Here is a 24,093-nt window from a genome sequence, read left to right as displayed (position 1 = left end):
AAGGCAAATATATTTGTACCTTGGAGAGACATTTGAAATATATGGTGGCTGAGCTATCTCTGCACTGGTTAGAGCAGAGATAGCTCAAGACAACATTATTTGAGATAGCTCAAATAGTGTTGTCAAAGCAAATGTTTGGCCACCATCTTGGATTTTTTTTGAGTAGAGGAAGGTTGAGGAGAGAATTAAGTGATTTCTACCATGGGTGGATAAGATGAAGGGGGGGGGGGGCACTATGACCCTAAATCAAATATGGCAACCTGGGGAAGGATTGCAGGCTACAAGAATAATAAGGCAAGGTAGTTGAACTGCAGTCTAGCTCTTTGTGACTAGAATTCCATTCAGAGAAAGAGAACACCTAGCAGGACTACTTTTTACACAGTGTGGTTATGGCAATAGAGGAGACTGAAGCACCTGCATTGATGGGTCACTTGACTTTGAGAAATAATTCCTGTTCCCACGAAAATTCAATTCATACAAGGCAGAAACAGAATTGAGATTTTTGCCTCTTAAGGTCAAATATTCACATTGTTTTAGTTTAGGTTCTCGTAATAATGAGTGTCTATTTGGGATGGAGAACTGTGGAGATATTAAAAAAAGAAAAAACAAAAAAAAGAAATGAAAAGAGTGATTTGCAAAGTCAGCAAACAGTAATATCAATCATGTCACATGCAACATTGCTTGATCTGATTTCAGGATAAATTGCCATATGAGGAACACATTGCAAAACAGATGGCAAACAAGCCTCTGCTTTTCAGTCGTTGTTTATTAAGGACACAAAAACTGTCTGAGAGCAGATGCGAAGGAGAGATTGTTGAGCCTACCAATGAAGGTATGTGCAGATGTTCAGTACTACATTGATGACAAGTAAACCTTTATTCCTTTATTTTGTTGTTCCTGGTTTGTTTCTACTTTTATATTACTGGAAATTTTGATATATAATTTTTGATTTTAACACTTTAAAATCCAGTGTTAGACACACTTCAAAATTGGACTTACCGTATTTATTCGCCTATAAGCCGAGCGATTTTTCCAACAAATTAAACTGAGAACAGGTAAATTCTCGCCAAGGTAGGGGGTTCGGCTTATAGCCGAGTATTTTCGCCAAAAAAAATTTACGGGTGCTTAACAAGATTCGAAATTTGACAACATGAAAAACTGGCCAATCAGAAGCGGTCATTCCCACGGTTTGTGTAAACATTGCAACACGATCTGACAGATATCAGCTGATCGAAGCTTCTCATTGTTTTAAAGAAACGAAAGACTTACCTTGACTCCTCTGCTCTGAAAACCAGTCCAGTATTGTTTGATCCAATTCAGGATACTTTGGCGAAAAGCAGCCCATCGTCTTTCGCTTTGCTGACATTTTAAGCTCACCATTAAACAGGTTCGCTTGATCTTTTCGCCAGCGACGCACCATCGATTCACTGATTCCGTAATCTCTAGCGATCTAGAATGATCTATGTTTATTCATAACCTACTTTTTGGTTGCATGTTTTCCGAGAGGGAAGCTCCTTTTGTTTTCGGTTTATGTTAATTCATCTCAGTTAACGACACGCGTGGAGTACTTTGCAATTATTAGGTCTCGGCTTATAGCCGAATGTTTTGTGTTTATTTTTTATTTCAATGCAACAGCTGCTGACATGAAAAAGTTTAGGGTCTCGGCTTATAGGCGAATAAATACGGTATTTAGATCTGTGCAAAAATTTGTAATATTTTATGAGGTACAAGGTTGCAACTTTTGACATTTTTTTCCCTTGGATAATAATTATGTATTTCACATTATTATCATAGTCACATGTTGATGTAGTTTGCAGAATACATGCCATTAATTATTTTAATAATAATTATTATAATTGTTTTTCTATTATCATTATTATTATTACTTACAGTTCTAATAAAGTTGGTAGAGTCAATTTTAGAAGAAGACACTACTCTTGGGATAGCATATTTACTGGCACTACATGAGGTTAGTAAGAGACCCCATGGAGTCAATCAATCTGTGATTTGATGCCAAAATTTTGCTAGTAAGATTGAAAAATCTTATCAATAATTAATAGCTCCCATGATAGAAATAAATTATACCTTAAGCAGCTCCTAGGTGCCTAATCAAAGTCTTCTTACTTATGTTTTGCTTTTCCAAACTCAGCATGGTGAGTTTTTGACCCTGAAACAACCTTTTTTTCTGTAAACCTACATCTATCAAGTTTATATGGGTAATGGAGTACATACAAAACATTATGCAGTTCAGCAAGCACTTCACCCCTAACAGAGCTTCAACATGTACCATAACATATCAAATGAATGTACTTTTTCATTAAATTCCAGGCATCAGAAGTGAATGAATTTTTCAGCAGATTTGGTGATAGTTACCTGTGTCTTCACATGGCAGCATACTGCTTTGCTGTTAGCACCTACAACATCATTCAGCCCTCACTATCAACTCATCAGGCTGATGTTTACCATCACTTACCTTCTGACATCACTGATCATGTCATGAGTCACATTACTGCTGGTCTGCACAATAATTGGCCTAAAAAGTCCCAGGACTTTGCAAATTTTCTGGTCCGCTATCACAACCATATGGCTGACTTTGCCCAGGGACAACTGCTCCAGAGCCTGGGAAAGGGTATGTTAATGTAATCAATTAATCAAACATGTTCTCCAAGGTGTGACCATTTTATTCCCTAGTGTAAGCAGACAAGTACATTATTTAGCAACTAAATTGGCCATGAAAATTGCCTTTCAGTCTACAATTGCCTGCCATACCTAGGCCAACTGAACAATCATACTTTATTGAAAGACAAGCATTGTAGTCAGTGGCTTGATAGCTCATGTAATATTACTCGATTTCCCCTCTGTGTGCTACAATTTTACTCTTGGTGATCATTTTATGGACTGTTATCTAGGGTGACTTTGAAAATGTTGAGCTTAGAATCCCGATAATGAAGTAAGACTCAGGGGCAGATCCAGGATTTTTCTTGGGAGGGGTGCAGCATTTAGGAATGGGATACAGTAACCGAGGGTGACATTAACAAAATTTGAAAATCAAAGAACTAAGGTAAAGGCTTATGACTAAACAATAACATAAAGTGAGCTGCTGAGATTACATAGCAAACTTTACAGCAGATTTTGTATAACAATACTGTGAAGTTGTTTTAGAAAGCTGCACGTCATCTTGGTGGAAAGGGTTGGGTGCACACTTCTTGCACCTTAGAAAATGGTTTGACAATTTGGTTCAGGCCAGTGTTGAATGATTTAATATTTAATTCAACTTGCAGGAGTTGACATTGGTCGTTTTGCACAAGATCCAGAGTATAAGCAAGAGACCATCCTGGGATTGGCCATGTGAGTTTTGTTCAACATTTTGTACAAGTGAGAAAGTAAAATACTTGGTTAAAGGGGAGGATGCACTAAGGGTCATACTGAACAATTTGAATTGGTTTTGTTTAATTATTTTTATTAGTGGAAAAGAATTAGTCGCAAAAACTTGTTTAGGAAGTAAACTGTGCTAGACTGACCTGTAGTAGCAAGTGGTTGCTGGTGCATCTGTACAACACAAGCCTAGTGTGAAAGAATGCGCAATAAAACCTTTACACCCTAACATCAGTATGCATATCCTTTATACTGTTCTCTGTACATATCCTAAGGTGATTACAGGGAGAACTTGTTTCATCATCATGAGCTTCTTTTGCTGGTGTTCATTTCCCTTATTTATGTGTGATTCAGGAGTGATATTGTAAGGAGAGGTTTTACACAAATCAAGTGAAGAAAAATGTAATGAAGAGAAAGCAAACCAGCAAACTATATTATCATTACATTAATTGTTTCGCTGAGTTTGTTCTTCATGAAAGTAATTCATTTATTGGTTTTTTTCTTGCAGGGCACTTGAGGAAGAAGTTTTTAACACGGCAATGTCTTTAGCTGAGCGTTATAATGTGTCCAAATGGGAGATGTTTATGACCCATTTGGAAAGTCTCTTCTCAGACAGCAAGTATGTCAAAATGGAATGTTTCGGAAACAAAATAATGAACATGAGTACTCCTTGAATTACCCTGTAAGTATACAGTTCATTAATGTGTCATTAAGCATCTTTAATTTTTTTTTCAGCCTGTCAACGAAAGAAATTCAAGAAAGAGTTAATAAACTTGAAATCATGAACACCTTACTTCAGGATCCAAGCAAAGTGAGTGTTTGCTTACATTTAACTTTAATTAATCTTAAGTGGTATTGTTTTAGGGAATGGGTCATGGAATTTAAGGTAGGTGTTTGGGATGGCAATCTCTCACAGCAAAATCACAGCACATGGCAAATAAATTAGGAGGATTCGGTGACACTTTCAGTGATTCCTTTACGCGTATTTGATCAAGTTAAGTAATTTTTACTTATAGGTACCTACTTACCATGCATGCCCCTTACTAACTGATTTCAAGGTCCACACTCTAAATTACAGACTGACCAAGTTTTCTCAGCTCAGATTTATAACCAATTTGGGAAAAGTGTGCAGGCCATAAAGCTGAGCAGAAAAACTGGTTCTGTATTTTACAGTTTGGACTGAGAAAACAAGGGTAGTAAGATATTTTATTTATTATATAAACACCAATAAAATACCAAGTGAATTTTTGGGCAATAACGTGATCTCTTCACACATGAATATAGCATATTATCTTCACCAATGAAAAGATCACTGTTGCTATGCCTTTGTTACCAGATGCCACATTCAAAAGCTTAATGCACTTGTTTGTGCCACACAGAACAACATCTCCCACACAGACACGTAATGTATGCGCCTTTCAAGGCAGCACGAGGTCTCATCTGCTTCCGTAATTTTTGAATTTTATTGCCTTAAATGTTATATCTGCTGCCGCAAAATGGTCCAGGTTCGCCCCTCTTTTGGTTTTCTTTGATTTCATGGTGGGAAATGGCCATCTTATCGCGGTACCAGAGCTGGACGACAAGTGAAGGAGCGAGAAGTTTATCGTCACCGCCATATTGCAGTTATTTCACCAAGGTCAGCCAACCATGGCCCCTACCGTTTGAAGTCCAGTCACAAATACTGTAATAACGCCAACCTTCTCGCTATTCCACCTACACCATCTAAAGCCGAACCTGCAAAGTCATCAAAGCTATTCATGCCGTCGTTCTTTCTCTCCAACGTCATGTCACTGGCGCCGAAAATAGATGAAGTCCGTGAAGTCGTCCATTATGCAGATTTCGACCTTGTATGCATAACAGAGACTTGGCTCAAAGACCACATTGACAATAATATTGTCGCTATTTCTGGCTATAACGTGATCCGCCGGGATCGAACTGAAGCAGTGCATGGGGGAGTGTGTCTGTACATTAAAGAGTCTATCCAATTCAAGATCATTGAGGACATTATGGATAGGAAGTTTGAAGTTGTTTGGACTCAAATACGGCCTTCGCGTCTCCCAAGGGGCATTACCAGCATTATTGTTGGAGTTGTTTATCATTCTCCGAGCGCCGCGGATTCGCCTATGCTGGATTATTTGTATAACTGTTTATCTTTGGTTGAGGCTCGCTTTCCTGGCTGCGGGATAATTTTACTTGGTGACTTCAATAAAACTCTGTTAAAGAAATCTTCGCGCCTTAGTAACGGCTTTAATTTGAAGCAAATTGTTACCTTTCCAACTCGCGGCAGAAATACCTTAGATCCGGTGTTAACAAATGTGAAGGAGTTCTATGCCCCTCCGATCCAGCGCCCTGCTCTCGGTTTGTCCGATCATTTCTCTGTGGAAGTTCAGCCGCTCGTGCGTTCCCAACAACCAAGAACTAAACTTATCGTGAAATCGAGGGACTTACGGCCTACAACGCGTATGGCTATGCGCACGTATCTTGGAAATGTGGACGTTAAGACACTTATCGATAGTAAAGATTCTTGCAAGGGCAAAGTGAAGTGAAGTCTAAGTCGGTACAAACCAACGAGCCGCCCTGGGTCAATCAACAATTGAAGGGTCTCATTCACAGCCGCCAAAAGGCCCTCGCTCAAGGCGACCAGGAGCAGTACCGCACCCTACGAAATCGCGTTAATCGTGAGAGGAAAGCATGCCGTGCAAAGTTCTATAACTCCAAGGTTGAACATCTGAAGGACTGTAAACCCGCAGTTTGGTGGCGTGAGGTAAAGAAGCTCAGTGGTACGTCAGACGCAGCTTCTAGAGGCGTTAATCCAGCTACCCTCTACCAACATATTGATTGTGGTCAGAGAGGTTCGCCTCCAAGCACGATAGACATTGCTAACACCATCAACCAGGCGTTCTTGGCTCCTATGCGCGTCTTCACCCCCCTTTCACTTAACACCTCAACCAACTCTGACCAGGAGAGTGCTTTCCAGGTATCAGAATTCTCTGTTTTAAAGAAGCTATCTGCCTTAAATCCAACTAAGGCAACCGGTCCGGACGGAATCCCCGGTTGGCTTCTTAAAGAGAATGCAGATTTACTAGCACTGCCTGTGACTGATATCCTTAACTGTTCGTTTAAGGAAGCACGGTTGCCTCAGTCTTGGAAGGACGCTAACATCACTCCAGTACCAAAGCAGAATCCAATACACGATGTAAACAAACACCTACGTCCAATATCCCTAACTCCCGTGCTTTCTAAAGTTGCTGAAGATTTCGTCGTGGAGAGTTTCCTCAAGCCTGTTGTGTTGGCGAAAGTGGATGTACGGCAGTTTGGGACTGTGCCAGGTTCCAGTAAGACACAAGCACTAATAAGCATGGTCCACTCATGGCTTAGTGCTACGGATGGGAACGGTGCAACTGTCAGAACCATCCTCTTTGACTTCCGCAAGGCATTTGACCTTATTGACCATCAGATCCTAGTTCAGAAGCTCATTTCATACGATCTTCCAAGCGGAATAATTGACTGGATAGTGGACTTTCTGTCCTGTCGCCGACAGCGTGTTAAACTTAGTCAGGACTGTTACTCGGAGTGGGGGGCCATCCCATCAGGGGTCCCACAGGGCACAAAACTTGGCCCCTGGTTATTTACTATTATGATAAACGACCTCATCATCCCGGGTACAGACATGTGGAAATATGTCAATGACTCCACTATTTCTGAAACAGTCATGAAGTCTGAGGTCAGCAAAGTCCAACAAGCGGTTGACGAACTCGCGACGCAAGCTTCTGCTGACAAGTTCCAATTAAATGAAACCAAGTGCAAGGAACTGCGCATAACATTCAGTCACTCTAGAAAGAACTTTGATCCAATTAAGGTTAATGATCAGGACTTAGAGTGTGTAGAGCAAGCAAAGATCTTAGGTTTGCAGATATCTTGCGATCTTACGTGGAATAATCACGTATCCGAAGTTGTAAAGAAAGTAAACAAGCGCCTGTATTTTTTGCGTCAGCTTAAGCGTGCACAAGTCAAGTCGGAGGAACTTTTGCTCTTCTATTTGACTTGTATTAGGCCTGTCACTGAATATGCATGCCCTGTTTATCATCATAGCCTCCCGCAATACCTTTCAGTAGATCTTGAGAGATGTCAAAGGCGAGCTTTACGTATTATCTATCCAGATTGTTCGTACAATGAGGCGCTTCTTTTGACTGGTCTAGTTCCCTTACACAACCGCCGCGAGTTCTTATGTGATAAGCTTTTTAATTCCATCCTGTCTAATCCCTCGCACAAGCTCTATAGCTTACTACCTCCCAAGAATGAGTGCGAAGTCAATTTAAGGAGTCAGCACTCTTTTACTACACGGCGCCTCCACACCATTCGTACTCGAAATAGTTTTATCCATCACTATGTCCATAAAGCAATGATGTAATATTGTTTTTCTCTTAATTATATATTTTTGTCTTTTTAATTAGTTCTTCTTAGCCATGTATTTTTTGTAGTATATATTTTATTGTAAATCAAACGTAATTCAGCCTGTGGCTGCAAGGTTCTTGATAATAAACTATCTATCTCTCTCTCAGACCACAGCAACTGATATGCTTTGCAAAAAAAACAATGCACGGCATTGACAAGAGTTGGCTAACCTGGGTCTAACTATGCAGAAAGGTAGTTTAAATTAACCAAAAAAATTAGCCCAAAAAAGCAGCCACATCACAATTTTTTCTGTAACCCAGTTAACTCTTATTGATTAAGTAGTTAATTTGTCTAGTGTGGCCACAACCATGATTGTGATACACATTTTAGTGCAATGCAAAATCTTGCTAGTTAAAATTGTCAATATCCTATCTCTCTTTGTCTTTAAGGTACTGGAACGAATGCAAGAGAACGTGTATGTGACTATTGATGGCACCAAACATGCCAGGTTAATTTACTACTATATGTTGCTGGAACAGTGTGAGGACAAAGATAACACCTTGAGGGTATGTTGCTAATTAGCAACACTTTTTTTCCAAAGCTTCCATAACTTTTGATAGTCTCTCCCTTTCAACATTACCCCTATAATGTTACAATGGACAAAATTCTTTACAAAATGTGTGATAATCTAAGAAGAAATTCACTTAAGATGCTCTTCACTCTAAGTGGTCAAAAGGTTAAGGAACTGTTCAGTATGTAATCATAAAAGTTACAATTTCCTCAATTGTGATTGGTTTAAAAACTCCTATTTTCCACCAATTCACTTGCCAAGTTGTTATTGGACAGTTTGTTAGCGCACAGTTTGTTATTGGACAGTTCAAGAAACAAATCACATTCAAATTTGTATTTTGAATTAACCAATTGCATTCAAAGTTGTAGTTTAAATCAACCAATCACAACCTTGGTTTTAATCACCATAAATGATCACCATCAACCATTGAACCATGAAAATTGTAATATTTTTTATGATTAATTGGTACTAGGACTTCATGTCATCCAATTTTGCTGTAATCATACTTGTGACAAACAAATTGGACTTCTGCTGCGCAGTTACTTGTATTGGATTTGTCACTCGTATGATTACAGACCAAATTGGACTCCACTCCAGAATTGATTTACATATTATCTGGTTGCAGGATAAGATAGATGCTCAGTCTCATCTCAGAATACTGAAGAAGATAAAACCTGCTGCTCCTAGTAAGCTTTGTGACTCAGAGTGTTCATGTTCTTATTCTCATTAGGCCATTTTGCATTGATGATCTGTCTGACTAAAGATCACCTGGTCCATCATATTGATGAAAAGTCCAGCACATTTCCTGCTCCTAGTGCTGCACCCATGTTTTGTGAAGAATACTAGACACCAGTTCCACACAAATTTGTAACATTGCTCAAAGACTGTTTATTTTCACAGGTCTGGATTATAAACAACTCACAACAGCAGACTCACCTCTTCAGGTGTTGAAGCCTGTGCTGACAGAAGCCAATTTTAATTTGTTGGCAAAGCTAGCAACAAAGATCCCCACTAAGGTAAGTTTTGTTAGACAGAATTGAATAAGAGGGAACTAAACTTACAATAAGTGCTGTTTTGCCCAGACTAGTTTTGCTCTTTATCCCCTCTATTAATATAAGAAGTGTGCATAAATCTTTGGTTGTTTATTACATGAGCATGTGTATACAGTGTTCATTTAAGTTCTCAGATAGATTATTAAGTAAGTTGGCGATGAAAGTAACTAACTTTTTATGTTCAAAGCTGATTGTTTATGGTTCTGCTCTCCATGGGAGTACATTTACCTAAAAAAAGCAATCTCACAAAACAATTTTTTTTTAGTTGGAAAGTAATCTTTTATTTGATCCACCATCTCACTCTTCTTATGTAGGAAACATTATCTGTTGGATACTGCTTCAAGAAAAGCCTGAGTTTGATTTTCTCACAAGTAATAAATTCTCATATTACAGGACGGCAGCTCTCTAGAATCATCAAGTGTGTACAGAGTCTATGTGGAGAAACTCTTTTGGGAAGGAGAACGCAAGGGTAAAGAAAGTGAAGCAGATCAACCAGTAGGTGTTCAAGGATTAGAATATATATTTGTATATTGTTTGAGTAGAGACATCCCTCATACCTTCCTCTTCAAGAAATGAAAAAAAAGTAATCTCACCTTTCAGTATTCCTACAAGGTGATGACAAGAAACAAAATATCAACAACGATATTGTTCAATCTAAAACCAAATTCTCATCATTAAAATTTAAAGAAATGTATGACAGGCAATTCAGAGAATTGATATTAAGATCTTTTAACTGACCAGTTCAGGTACAGACCATTTCTCAAATTTTGCCATCAGTTGCCTGACATACAACTGAAAATAACAGTTTCGGTTTGGGCCAGCTGACTACTGAAAAATGTGATATGTTAACACTTGACACTCTAATATATATATGTTATTTGCCGGCTGGGAGGTCCGTATGGTGAAAAACTGTGACCGAGGTCTTGAAAATACTGCCCGAGGCCGTAGGCCGAGGGCAGCATTTTCAAGACCGAGGTTACAGTTTTTCACCATACGGACCAACCCTTAGCCGGTAAATAACATATTTATTGTTTTTTAAACTTGACGAAATTTTTTCCAAAAGAACCCGAATGATTTAGGGCAGTAAATACGGCAAGATCTTCCATAAACTGAACAATTTTTGAGTGAGTAAATGGTAGTTAAAATAGCGGTGATGCAAATTAAAGAGAGATGCCTCAGCGAAACATTTTCATTTCCGTAACGATAAAGATGATTTAAAAGGCTTCCAAACAAACTTTGAAACATTATTTTTACAAGTATCTGCCACAATCTGACACCTGTCAATTAGAGAGCGCGTAAGAAAAAAAAAGCGCAAGAAGATTTGAAAAACAACGGAACTAGTTTGGCAAGGACTGTCAAGACAATGTTTTCTTCAAAAACAATCAATGATATAACGGAAAGTATTATTCACTCTCATCGACGATTCATTCATGTACGAAGATTTACCTCTGTTCATTAAGTAAACGGCGAGGAAAGTAATTGTGAGTAAATTCAAATTTTTTATTTTGAAGTTGTGAGAGTTTGCTCGTTTGTTTGCTGCAACGGCGTGTGTAAATCTGGTCTTTCCTCCACAAAAACTGAATTCGAACGGCACACTCCAACGGGACACAAGGGGATTTAATGCGGCCTTTTCTCAATAAATTCCTTCAGTTTCTGTTGTGCAATTTATGGTCCAAATGTCCTAATTGAACGGACTTTGAAAGACTCACCAAGAGCGTATATTTATTGTCGAACTGAAATTAAAACTTCGCTCGCTCTTTTACTACGAACAAATTGTTTGAGAAAATTCAGACATTAAATGAATGAAAGTTCCATTGTTCAGTTTACCTGTAACCAAATACCTCACGTTTTAACTTTCTAAGTACTTTTTGTGAATGATTAAAATCAATTGCAGACGGTTTTTAGGCCGCTTGTCAACCGACGTAATGACACCATTGCCTATACAAATTCATTCTGAAACCAATATTTTTTTGTCAACTAAATTGATTTGAGAGAGAGAAAGAGAGGATTCATAAGTCGGCTTGAGGTAGTGACCGATGTGTTTGCTTAAAAATACTGCCCAGCGGGCAAAACGAGGTATATTTATGAAAAATGGCAACGAAAGTTGAGATGTACACGGCGACTCACGAAAGCGTTACCGTGGCCCGTGGGCAGAGATAGGAAAATACTGACCGGGTAAAGAACCAATCAGATTGCAGGATTCGTTACCGTGCCCTCTAAAAAAACAATAATAATATGTATATGTCCGTACTGTTTTCTTGACATTTTCTTAAAGATGCCAACAAGAAGAATTTGTTTAATGATCAATTGGTTCCCTCATTGCTGATTATATCTATTTTCTCATGGTCTCATGATGTGTGATTCAAAGGTGATTTGTGAGAAGATGTTAACTGCAAGTCACTCTTGGGGGTCAGAGGGTTAAGGTGAATGGGAATTTCAGTTAGTGAGATTCGACTGAGGCTAGTGTTACTCTATTTAATGTTGTTAAATCATTTGTGGCAGGTTGACTGGTCTCAGCGTTATGATGTTTGTCACAAACAGCTACCTCGCCTGTCAGCTCAAGGCATTCAACAATTTGTTGATTCTATAACATTCAGTGAGTTAGCTGTGGACACCATACCAGTTGAAAACAGGGTAGAAATTGTGAATAGAGCCTTGAGATTTGCTCGACAACAAGATGCTGCTCTGAAGAAAAAGGGAATCAGTGAAAGCCAGGAAGAAAGGTACAAGCTGTTTGTTGAATATAGGGTTAGATTTATCTGATGTTGTTATGGAATTGTGGCTTGGTAGTTTGCATAGTAGTTTTAGAACAAAACATCACAGTTATCACTGTACAGTGTCTGCACCAAAAAAGGCAAAATGGTTCTGTTTTCTTTTGTTATTTTCAGAGGTTCAGGATAATAGGTTATAAATTTTCATCCCATAGAATTCTCCGCTCTTTTGATTCTCTGAGAATTAGCAGAACAGATAGGAAAAAGCACTTCACACATACACATCCATTCTGACAATGACTGAGATCATTGATATTTTTTTTAACTTTTGTTGTCAGAGAACACTATAATTGTAAGTTACTCCTATTTGATGTTGGGTTTTATTTACTTACCTTTTCTGAAGAGGCATATATATGACATAATAGGTATCAAACTGATGAAATATTTTTTATTGTAGCGCTCTTGGGCAGAATGTTACCTTTGAGCAAGTCATCACCCATTTGGAACAGTCTTGTAGACACCTTGAGTCCCTTGCTGATCCCCTTATTTATGAACTGACAGAGCATGATGAGGTGTGTTGTTGTTCAAACATCCAGTTTTAATAATGGGAATAGTCAGTAATTGCAGTTTAATTTGCCAGCAAAGCTTCAACTGAAGTTCCACTGTGCAAATTTTATTGAAAGATGACATCATTTTGAATGCATTAGGTAGCATCATACTTTTCAGTCAACTGGCAGGAAAACAAGTTACATAGCAAAGATAATGGATTTCTTGCTGTTAAAATTGTTTCATTTAAGTTTTTTATTCCTAATTTTTTAATGTTTGTTATTTTATTTATTTTAACAAATGGGCTAGTGACATATTTCCAACATAAACACGTGACATAAGAGTGCCCACAATACATGCATTTTTTTAAGATTCATTTTTTACTGTGGCTACAGATATTTAATGCTTTTTTTGTTTATTCTTGTTTTAACAAATGCTTGTGATCTGGACCTGTTTTCCTTGCAGGATATAGGTACAAGCTATGCTCGCCTGTTTGCATTGTCCCGCTCTGAACCACATGAGATTTGTGAGCTAGTGTCACTCATGCTGATAGGAGGTGCATCTTTGGACACCATCAATGAGCTCCTTTTGCTGGCATCCCGCCAAAAACCACAGACAGGCAGAGTGGGAAAGACAGTACAGCAAACCCTTAAAGTTGTACTGGAATCTTTCAGGTTAGTTTTTCAGATTATAATTATAGTGTGGGAGCAGGGGCAGTCTTGGGAAAGGGAGCAGGGGGTGTGCACCTGCCTGCTTGGGATGACCTACAGCTTTCTAATATAACTTCACAGTCATAGAAAATCTAATGAATCATTTACAGTGTTTTCTTAGCAGGTTACATTATGTTATAGCCTAGTCATAAGCCTTCTTTGCTATTCTCTTTTAAATGGCCAATTTACATTATCAACCCAGTTGACAAAACCAAATTATCTCCACAATAGCTTCAACGATGCAACTTTACAGTTTTTTTGGAAACTTACTCTCATTATATATTCCTCAAATGACTTACATGTTTGCTAAGAAAGTGACATGTTTCATGTTATACAGTGAGTTGGCTGAATTGTATGGCTTGCAACATTGTGATGTGTTTTAATTTGTTTTTTGTTCTTAGTGAAACAAAAAACTCTTCTCATCCCTGGCTTAGTGACAAGAAACCCATAGATGTTTTACAGACAATTCTTCAGACAGTAAGCATGCATATTGAAAAGGGAGGGACGATGACCAATCAAGAGGATGTCTTGGAGTGTTTACGACCATTCTGTGCAGATGTAACTGTGTCTGCTGCAATAAAGACCACAGTTCTTCAGTTGATGGAAGAGTCCTTTGACCTAAGTGGAGAAGACACGTTTCTTTTGTTATTTTATCAAACTGATGCCATTGTGTCATCAACATGGAACATAAAGGTAACATACGCCACTGAGGATTTCATGAGTAAATTTGCTCCTTTATATGTTGGTGATATTTTAACAGGCTGGCCCAGTTCAGTTCTAAAGTCAGTTTTATTGGGATTCTGTTTAAACAATAAAAAGGCCAGACCACAATAGTGGGAGCTACATTCTCATAGTCTTTGTACGAAGTGCAGGGATTCTTTAATGTCCCCTGCCAACCAGTTCAGAGAACATGCAAGAGAGGAGCTTATGCTTTATTACCCTTATCCAAGAAGACTGGAATATCATACAATGTTGCACTGCACATTCTCCTCAGTTTTTTCAAGACTCGAGTTTTGGTCTGTTCCAAGGCTTGAACTCTCAACCTTTCACACAACAGTGCAGCACTCTACAATATGAACTAACCAAGTGCAGCTCAATTAACCACCATTTGTATTATTGTTAGTTATCCTGTGACTTGTCATCTGTTACTGCAGATTGTCCACTAGGTTTTAAAGTACTTCTGTTGTGTTGGTATAATTCAGATAATTATGTTACAAGTAACACATTGTTCTCTTGTTATAACAAAAGTCATTGCAAAATGAGAAACCTTTAAACATCCAGGCTTCAAAGGGAAAAGAACCTCTGTCTCCTTGATACTGGTTGGGTGCCACTACTAACTGAGTAATGAAGCCACTAGCCTTTTTGGGAGTTTTGGAAACTTCAACTGCTTTTTCTCCCCACAGAGGAATCCAATCACAAATAGTACATCTGAAATGCAGATCAGGTTACTATACAAAAGACATCTTTTTTTTCACTCCACAGTTTAAAGTTGCTGGTCACAAAATGGTTGTTGGCAAATTAACAAGGAAGGCCCAGTAAACAACACTCTTTAAGCATCACATACAAAGTGATCAGTAAACATAACTGACTAATTTTAATTTCTTATCTCATGTATGTCTTGGTACAGCTTACACTGGAAGACATTGATAGTGACACAAAGAGGCACCAACTGTTTGAGACTCTTTTGAGTGAAAGCCTCTCCCTCTCACAGCTGCTTTGTTTAGGAACCCTCTTGCAGATATGGCCTGTGCTTGCAGCTACAGAACTCAAGTAAGTGATCAGGCTGAGGTTTGTTTGACATCCTTTTGTTCTCCAATAAGTTATGCATATCTTGCAGTGATTTTTGTTAAAAAGAAATTGTCATATTTCAGTGAGGAGCCATCAGCAAACCCTTGGGTGCAACTCATGGACAAAATAATTCGATGTCATGGTGATGGAGAGAGTGTGATTGACATGTTAAAACAGCTGTGCCGTACGACAAGTCTCAATGTAGAGGTACAGCTGTAGACACTTAGTGGAATTAATGATTTTGTGGAAAAAATTTTTTGCTCAAATTAAGTTCCACCCTTGTGAGGCATGTTGTAGTTGAATTGCCACACAGCTTAAAATGAAATATTACAGAAGCTTGGTGTGTAGCATGTCATCTTTGCTTATTATGGTATTATGGTGAAATTTTATTTTCAGTGCTGCTCTCATATGTACAATCTGATGTTGCTCAAGTGCAAAACCCTCTATGCATTGAAGTTTGCCTTGGTTTCAAAGATGGAAGCTATGCACCACTTGGCAATAGAAAACATGAAGAGTCTTAAGGTAAAAATTTATTCACTGAGAACTTCTTTCTTCTGACTTTTAGGAGTTTTTCCTCCTGTGATTAAGTCTTTCACTTCACGTCAAAACGTGTCACATGAGACAGTTGGTGGATTTATTCAAAACACTATTACTAGTTAGCTAAATCTTACTTAGATAATTTGGCCTTATAATGATAATATGGGAATAACATGACTTTTTTCGGGAACATTGTTTATTTGCGCCCGCGTAGTGTCATTTGCGGCCCTCGCGCTCGGGCCGCAAATGACACTACAAGGGCACAAATAAACAATATTCCCGAAAAAAGTCATGTCATTATCATTATTATCAATAAACAAGGCCAAATGATATCAAGAATGTGAGTTTTAATAATACAAGCTAAGTGAATGACGAATTCAAAGTCACTTCAAATCATCATGTAAGTGCTGATTGAACAAGCTCTTTTGTATACAGCTTGCACTTGGCTTCAAACATTTTGTTCGCTGAAAGAAATTTGCTGTCTTGCATAATATTCATACTCCTGCTTATTGGAGCTGAAGTCAACTGTTGGTGGATCGCAGCACGAATACCAGTTAGAGTACTTGGTGTTAGCGGTTGGCCTTTTTCCGATTTAACTTCAGCGTAGAATTTCCGCAGTAATTCATTTAGCTCAACCGGTGTTACACAATTGAAGTCAACTTTCAGATTTCGTTTGTCGCACCATTTCTTGAATTTTTTGATCCCCCACGAAGTGGCTCTCTTTGTATTTTCCGCCTGACCTTTTGCTTCTAATTTGTCCAAATCTTCTAGCCCCAAATCTGAGTTTTGACTGCTAATTTCTTCCATTACTTCACTTTTCGCTCGAAGACGATTCGACGACTGAAAAAACTGCAGTTCAAAACTGGAGTTTTGCAAATGAATGGTTTTCCCGCGTCAACACTAGGCTTACTCTAATTGGTTAAAATCCATCGGATGATGAAGCAAGAACCAATCAGCTGTAGGGCTGATAATGCATTAGCAGCCCTCTGTCAGTCTTTTGCAGCCTGCTGAGCATGTGTTTTGAAGAGGCCGATTTTCTATTTGGCCGCGTATATTGATAATAAGTTAACTATTGTAAAGAGTTTCTAAAGCTGAAAACTGTTACAGAAACTGTTTACAATGGCCAAGTTACATTATCAACTCAGTTTCTGGAACAAAACGATCTTGTAATACCCCCCCCCCCCCACCCAACCATCTCAGCACCACAGTTTCTTTAGGAACTTACCCCCCCCCACCCAACCATCTCAGCACCACAGTTTCGTTAGGAACTTACCCCCCTCTCCACCCAACCATCTCAGCACCACAGTTTCTTTAGAAACTTACCCCCCCTCCACCCAACCATCTCAACACCACAGTTTCTTCAGAAACATACCCCCCCTTCACCCAACCATCTCAGCACCACAGTTTCTTTAGAAACTTACCCCCCCTCCACCCAACCATCTCAACACCACAGTTTCTTAAGAAACTTCCCCCCCTTCACCCAACCATCTCAGCACCACAGTTTCTTCAGAAACATACCCCCCCTTCACCCAACCATCTCAGCACCAGTTTCTTCAGAAACATACCCCCCTTCACCCAACCATCTCAGCACCACAGTTTCTTCAGAAACATACCCCCCTTCACCCAACCATCTCAGCACCACAATTTCTTCAGAAACATACCCCCCCCCTTCACCCAACCATCTCAGCACCACAGTTTCTTCAGAAACATACCCCCCCTTCACCCAACCATCTCGGCACCACAGTTTCTTCAGAAACTTAACCCCCCCCTCCCTTCACCCAACCATCTCAGCACCACAGTTTCTTTAGAAACTTACCCTCCTCAACCCTTACTTAATTTTTAATTTAGTTTGGTTTACAGTTTTGCAGACTTCTTTACAGTTCATTATTATTTTTCCCTTCACTCTCCCTCACACCTCTACTTAATCCCTACAAAAAAACAACCTGTCATGCACTGTTACTTTAGAGAAGTCAAAACCAAGGCTAATGTATAATCCCAACAGCCATTGCCCTGGGCAAGGTTCATAATGATAAGCTTACTCTAGATTAGTGCACCTATATAGTATTTATTTTTATGCCTTTTAAGACACTTTTACCAACCCACCACAAATGCTGGCTCAAAATGTTAGCCCAGTGTTGCAATTAAAAACTTATGTAGGTAAAACTGAAACCCTGCCAAACCATTTTTCCTTAACGTTGTGTTACAATGACTTAACATTGGTTAGACTCACAGCAGACTATGGAAAAGCCTCTTATTTTAAATTTTTCCAATCTCATATGTAACCTAAACCGTAGTATTGTTATCTTTACAGGCCAACTCAAGTTCTTATGATGATGAACTCCTGGAACTTGTTATTTCTCTTGGCCTAACAGCAGATGTTGCTAAAACTCCCTTCCTAACCCCTCTGATCAGCTATGTTACTAGCAATCCTGATGGATCTGTGGACACTGATGCTGTTGAGGTGGCAACTGAATTATCTCATGCAGGTGCACGAGTCAAGCTGGTTGCCTCCCAGTTACAGGCGGCAGGCCACTGGGCTGAGGCAGGAACATTGATGTTGAATTATCATGGGACACACCCAGCTTTGAGGACCTTTGATAGTGCACTAGGTGCCTTATCAAGATGGCTCAGAAGATAAGGCCTGTTTGGTCATGTGTCATTCTATGCCAGTCATGAGGGACCTTTGCATTTGACATCAAGAAATACTGTGTTAGAACTTTTCTTGTACTGAAGCTAATAATGTACATGAAGAATTATGTACTTCTGATTGGCTGACAATGAGTGCATTTTCTTGTAAGACAAGTGCAAAGTTGAAACATAAGTGCAAATTACAAATAGCATGTGCAAGCTTTCAAAATTGTCTGTCTTGACTTTCTGTGATGTTTTTTCATGTAGTTTATTAACAAGTAATAACATTATTTCTCTTGCAATTTGGTATTAATAAGCATTTGTAAATTTTTCAGACTACATATTGCACTTTTGCTATGGACTTGTGCAATTTTGTTGTCTTTGTAAAATTTACTTGTGCTCATTAACACTAAATTGCACTCGAAATCATTTTATTGCCAAGACAAAGTACATGTGTGCACTTGCATTATTTATATGAGGAATTGAGCTTCATAAAGAATACCAGTTGAAGTGCCATGATAATTTTCTGCAACGATGTCTGGATGTCTTAGTTGTGGGAACAAATTTTGTGGAGTATGAGGTAGAAGCTGGAAAAGAGTCCACAAGTAGACAGATTTAAATTTATGCTGCATGTATTGATATCAACAAAATTAACTTAATTGATTTAACAAAAGTCACTATTTTAATAGTTATGCTAGTCTTTCATAAGACCAAAATATATTCCTGGAATAATCATAGAATTTTAAATTAATTGATGGATGGTTGCCTGTCAAGTATTAAATTATTTCTTTCTGTCAAACTGTGTGATCTCATCTCTTGGTAGAAAAGTAAATGATTATCATTGGCGACTTGCTGCTTTCAAGGTCAGTGCCACTCAATGGACAGAATTCACCTTTGTCATTCAACATCCATTTTAAATTCCCACAAATAAAAAGTGTGATTTTCTATGTCCAAATTCATCTCCAGTTTAAATGTGCAAGAACACAGCTTTTGACTCCAAGGACCTACCATGGTCACGAGTTGATGAAAGACTTTTCTGCTCATGGAAACTGAAAGTGAACTTGCCTTGCATTATGCATTCAGCCAATTTGTCACACCTGGTTACTCCCTGAATTTTATCTCGTTCAGCTCTAAAACCATGGACTGGGAAGTGGTGATAAGAAACAGAAAGCATTGGGAAAATTAGTATGAGGAAGGTTTTCACCACTTTTGTGAAACAGCTTTTTATTTGTGATGTCTCAAAGAAATGTTTAAATTTGGAATACAAGCATACATAACCTGTTTTCATGCTCTGTTTTATCAGTTAAAAAAGAGGAAAAGGAAGAATATTTAAATCAACATGAAGTTTAGAGACCTTTGTTTATTAGTTTTGGTAAAAATTAAGTAAAAAAAGTTCCACCATTTAGCAACTCCATACACAGTACCAACATTGTAGAGTAAAGAGCAATTAACCACATGTATAATAATTTAGGGCCTGTGTTGTGCAAATTAACATTAGGAATATGGTCAAACGCTATTATAATTAACTATCACGACTGACATTTCGTCCTTCTCAGGACTAAAAATAAACTCTTGAAAAAATTGCTCTTTCATACAATTTTCAATTTTCAATATATTCCTGATCAGTGTATTTTAAATAACAATACCACTCACGAATTGAAGCATTCTGAAAATCTTTCCAAACATAATTAAATGCAGATCATCTTCTAGATGTCATTGTTTTGTGCCTAGTAATTCTGTAAGTATATCTTTAAGAACATTTTTTTTAAGTAAAGAGATATTTGTTTTCTTTATGTTATTAATTACTGAAAGTCATACAAAGACTTACAGCAGACAACCGTTACTTGATATGAGTTTTAAAAGACCACCATGTTGCTTGAAATGATAGAGTATGAAATGTGATCATTATTTTACAAAATACTACACAGCATTCGTGTTGTCTGGATAATCTAGTCTAAGGTTAAAAATTGCATAGCATTCAGCATGTTTCGCACGTATGATAAATTTTATATATGTAAGCCATCTAACTGGAGTTTATCCATCTTCGTTGGAAATACAATCCTCAACAATCTTCTTTAGATTTGGGTTCTCCATTGCTGCCGCTATGCGCTCCTTGTCATTTATCTGTTTGTTGACTAGGGAGATAAACAAAATATCATTTTACAAAGATATATTGCAGATACTTCAAGAAGAAAGTACAGGTTTTAAACCACATCCAGAAGAAAACAATAATTTGGATGTAAACAGGCATTCACTTAGCTTATACAAAATCAGCAACCTACACTGGAGTGACTACAAGTAGTACTTTGTGAAAAAAAATTGTAATTAATAACTTGAGGAGTTGTGGCAAAAGTACATGTATAATTAAAGACAATGTTAGTCAAAACATTTGCTTTTGAGGCTGATAATCATATGGCATTTTCCTTTAATTTTACTTCACATAATGGCTAACATGATACATGTAATACCAGTTTATAACATACTTTCATCCTCAGTTGAATGAGTTCCCTTGGAAAGGAAGATATCAAGCTGCAAATAAAAAAAACATTTTTAAATGTGTTATCAGAATTTGAACTACTGACTATTCCCTCTTAAGAACTTACTCATTTCCAGGAGGGTTGGAATTAAATATCAAGTTTATTTTGCATCCCAGCAAAACAAATACAATGTAGGGAATAATGAAGGGGGGCATGTAATTAAGGATCTTTTCTTCTCGTGTCAATTCACCTTGAAATCTCATGAGTGAGAGCAGCAAACAAGTGAGGTATTGATTTGAACATGAGAAGATAAATTCCATACTTACAAGCAACTATGTATTATTTTGTTTATTATATAATCAGCATAGGCCTTTCCTGACAAGAAAATTCAACAAAGGACCTTGAATTTAGAATGGTGAATGCTTTGCCATTCATTTGTCAAACTGACAATATCAAACAAATAAAAAATTCCAAAATTTATGCATTTTCTCAAGGCTGGAAATCCTTGTTAAACACTGCAATTTATACGCTAAACAATAGTATTGCACAGTATATTTCAGATTCACTATCTCCTTAGTTTGATGTTGTCTTCTTTTCTTACTTGTGTCTTAAGTTTATTAATTTGTAAAATATAATCAACCAATGAGGGAAATCTAAGCACAGTGAAGTAATATAACATTGATCAGAATTTTATATTGGATTTTTTTAACAACTTGGTCTCATTTTACACTTAACTTTATGGTAACATAAACTGAGATTTGTTATGCAAAGGGCTGTTTTAGTCAGATGTCTTTATCAGTAGTTGTCTCTGGTATTATAGAAATGAGATTAAAATAACAAAGCTCACCTTAAACTTGTAAGGTAATGAACGCTCCAATTTAACCCTCAAACATAGACCTGTAAAAGAAACAGTGGGCTAATGATAAATTGTCTTGGCATCCTTCTGGATCAAGTTAATTGTTCATTTTAAGACAATTTTTGAAAGGTTAGGTTATTCCATGGAATTCCTAAAGGCAGTCTGTGATATAATTTCAAATACATGTTGAAATGGTAGAGTTCACAATAAACTCTATGTTGCCATCTGTCTGTTCTGTATTAGATCCCAGATGAGATGAAAACGTGGTTACAAAAGAGTTACACACAAAGGTGCAGACGAGTGTGTCACTGCTGTTTTTACTACATTTTTATGTCTTCTGTGATCTATTACTGTAACAAAAAAAATTTGCTCTTTTTCAGCACCAAAAGGAGAATCAAATCAGTCCTCTCAGAGACCATAAGTAGGAACCATTAAAATACGTAACTCACTTATTTTATGAATTAAATTGTAACATTTCTGGAGAAAACCTCTTTAATAACTCATCCTACTAAGGGAAGGGAATTAATATGGCTGCATAGAATCACAGGACAAAATTCAAGAGTAGCTAACTCACCAATGAGGGTTGCAAGGGAACAGTGAGGAACAGTGGGTTTGAATTCTATTTGTATGCTGTATACATCATCTCCAAACTTGTTAATTCTAATATATTCCTCTTCAATGACATTCAGCTCCTCTAGAGTTTGTGGTAACTCTGGGTCCTTCATCAAGAAAAGAAATAATTAAAATTTCTACATCATTGAAGCAGAAACAAGCCTTAAACCAGTAATATACATGCTCCAATGCTCCAGCTTCATATAAGCACTCTGTTTGGAATATTGAGTACTATTGATGTTTAGCTTTTGATTCCCAAGATCTGATTGTTAAGTCTCCCCTCTGGCAACTACACATTTCCATGTAAAATTAGTTACGAGAATGTGGTTTTAGATCAACATGACAAATTCTTCCTGATAAGTTTGAGTGTTCTCACAACCTGTTTACTGGATAATGTATGGATATTATAGGGAGAAATAACATGTTTATCACTTCTGGGAGTTAGACGAGCGAGAGAATTTGTATCGCAACCTAATCAAATCTAAAAAGCTCTGATTTCCAAACATTTTTCAAACATTTTTCAAAACAGTTGAAACATTCCTACATATCACCCTCTCCAGTAGTCTTCCTGATGACATCCAAGGTTTGGGAAAGTGTGACTATTTACAATGACTTCTCTTTTTGAGGATTGGTTCAAGCTTAATTTATCTTGCATAATTTTAATCAAGGCTAAAATTATGCTTGTTTTCTTCGTTAAGATGGGAAACAGAAGGCACTAGCTGGTGCAAGATGGAACTGTTGATGCAGGAAAATCATGCCCAAGATGTGACTAGAATTAAGTATATTCAACAACGCACATCACCCTCTCTTATAAGTCAAATAACTGTTCTATTGGCTGGCTGTCTAACTGGCAGATGGAAAAAAAAAACAGAAAATTTAACCCCTGGTTATTTATTCTTCAAAGTGCATCAATAAGATAGACCCCATCAGGATAGATCTCAAGGGCCTTGAATTCTGTAGCTGACTGCATTGGCAGTCAACAGGCCAAATAATGGATTATCAGTTTGTTTGTCTGGATGAGAAATAGGGGAGGTGTTTTGCATCAAAATAACTAAATTCTGTTTCCGATGCCTACCTGGGTTTCTATCACTCAGCTATGTGCAATATTAAATTAACTTCTGTATTCAACTTACCTTTATACCTTTAACAATATCTAAAAAAAAAATAATAATGAAAAAATTGGGTCAAAGAAATTGAATATTAAGATTAAGTGAACTTTGTACTGAGTAAATTATAATATGGGTATAGCTCAACTTCCCTGTTGTTTAGCTCACTTTTGTGAGTTCTCCAAAATACAAAATCAATTTTTTTAATCAAGGTTTTTGTTATTTTTTTCCAAGTACAAGAAAAGTGTTATGAAAGTTGTTTCCTTGATCCTTTTACTCCCAATGTCTCATTAAAGATTCTATCATTACCGATAAAAGCTTCTAATTTATGTGGGAATTTTGTAGTTCATCGAAAAATATCCTAGCTAATAACTTTCTCTTCTCATCACCTTTCAGCTTTGAAATGTATTAAAAATGTGGTGAGAAATTCATACTTGTCCAATCCTTGGAGTCAAAAGGTTCTAAAAGCTAATCTCCACGTCGTTTCAAAAAAACATTAGTTTCCGTGCTTGCGGTCACGAACAGATTGAATAGTACTGTATAAGTTTGTTTGTCTTGTATTGAGCATTTTTTTGCAACAAAGGAGGCACAGTTAACACAGATATTACCAAAGATTTCTTGAACAAGTTCCAGGTTAACTGCGTCACCCTCACAGTTAGCAGTATGACTCAGATTTTCAGACATACCAGTGCTTACAAATTCGCCGCCATCTTGAATTTATTGTCCAAT

General features: G+C 37.5%; 2 protein-coding genes across 2 annotated transcripts in view; one reads left to right on the top strand and one right to left on the bottom strand.

The window, feature by feature from the left end:
• LOC131778097 (NBAS subunit of NRZ tethering complex) overlaps nt 1-19,112 on the top strand; it is a 44,835-nt gene extending 25,723 nt beyond the window's left edge. Inside the window, exons 46-63 of the mRNA XM_059094480.2 lie at nt 697-832; nt 1,893-1,969; nt 2,329-2,629; nt 3,282-3,348; nt 3,884-3,994; nt 4,111-4,186; nt 8,220-8,336; nt 8,967-9,027; nt 9,242-9,357; nt 9,787-9,888; nt 11,896-12,116; nt 12,562-12,676; nt 13,116-13,324; nt 13,762-14,053; nt 14,988-15,130; nt 15,232-15,355; nt 15,545-15,670; nt 17,997-19,112. Coding sequence (XP_058950463.2) covers nt 697-832; nt 1,893-1,969; nt 2,329-2,629; nt 3,282-3,348; nt 3,884-3,994; nt 4,111-4,186; nt 8,220-8,336; nt 8,967-9,027; nt 9,242-9,357; nt 9,787-9,888; nt 11,896-12,116; nt 12,562-12,676; nt 13,116-13,324; nt 13,762-14,053; nt 14,988-15,130; nt 15,232-15,355; nt 15,545-15,670; nt 17,997-18,323 — 2,721 coding nt within the window. The 3' untranslated portion in view covers nt 18,324-19,112. The remainder of the gene's footprint in view (nt 1-696; nt 833-1,892; nt 1,970-2,328; nt 2,630-3,281; nt 3,349-3,883; nt 3,995-4,110; nt 4,187-8,219; nt 8,337-8,966; nt 9,028-9,241; nt 9,358-9,786; nt 9,889-11,895; nt 12,117-12,561; nt 12,677-13,115; nt 13,325-13,761; nt 14,054-14,987; nt 15,131-15,231; nt 15,356-15,544; nt 15,671-17,996) is intronic.
• A 541-nt stretch (nt 19,113-19,653) lies between these two features.
• LOC131778110 (cytosolic iron-sulfur assembly component 2A-like) lies at nt 19,654-24,093 on the bottom strand. Its single transcript, XM_059094496.2, has 6 exons — nt 23,973-24,093; nt 23,392-23,411; nt 22,221-22,365; nt 21,638-21,687; nt 20,797-20,842; nt 19,654-20,448 (listed from the first exon to the last, which is right to left on the bottom strand). The coding sequence occupies exons 1-6, from the start codon at nt 24,046-24,048 to the stop codon at nt 20,348-20,350; spliced, it is 438 nt and encodes a 145-aa protein (XP_058950479.2). The 5' UTR covers nt 24,049-24,093; the 3' UTR covers nt 19,654-20,347.

The sequence above is a fragment of the Pocillopora verrucosa genome, chromosome 4 (genome assembly GCF_036669915.1).
Source record: "Pocillopora verrucosa isolate sample1 chromosome 4, ASM3666991v2, whole genome shotgun sequence".
Classification (NCBI taxonomy): Eukaryota; Metazoa; Cnidaria; class Anthozoa; order Scleractinia; family Pocilloporidae; genus Pocillopora; species Pocillopora verrucosa.
This window is presented reverse-complemented; position numbering and strand designations above follow the sequence as displayed.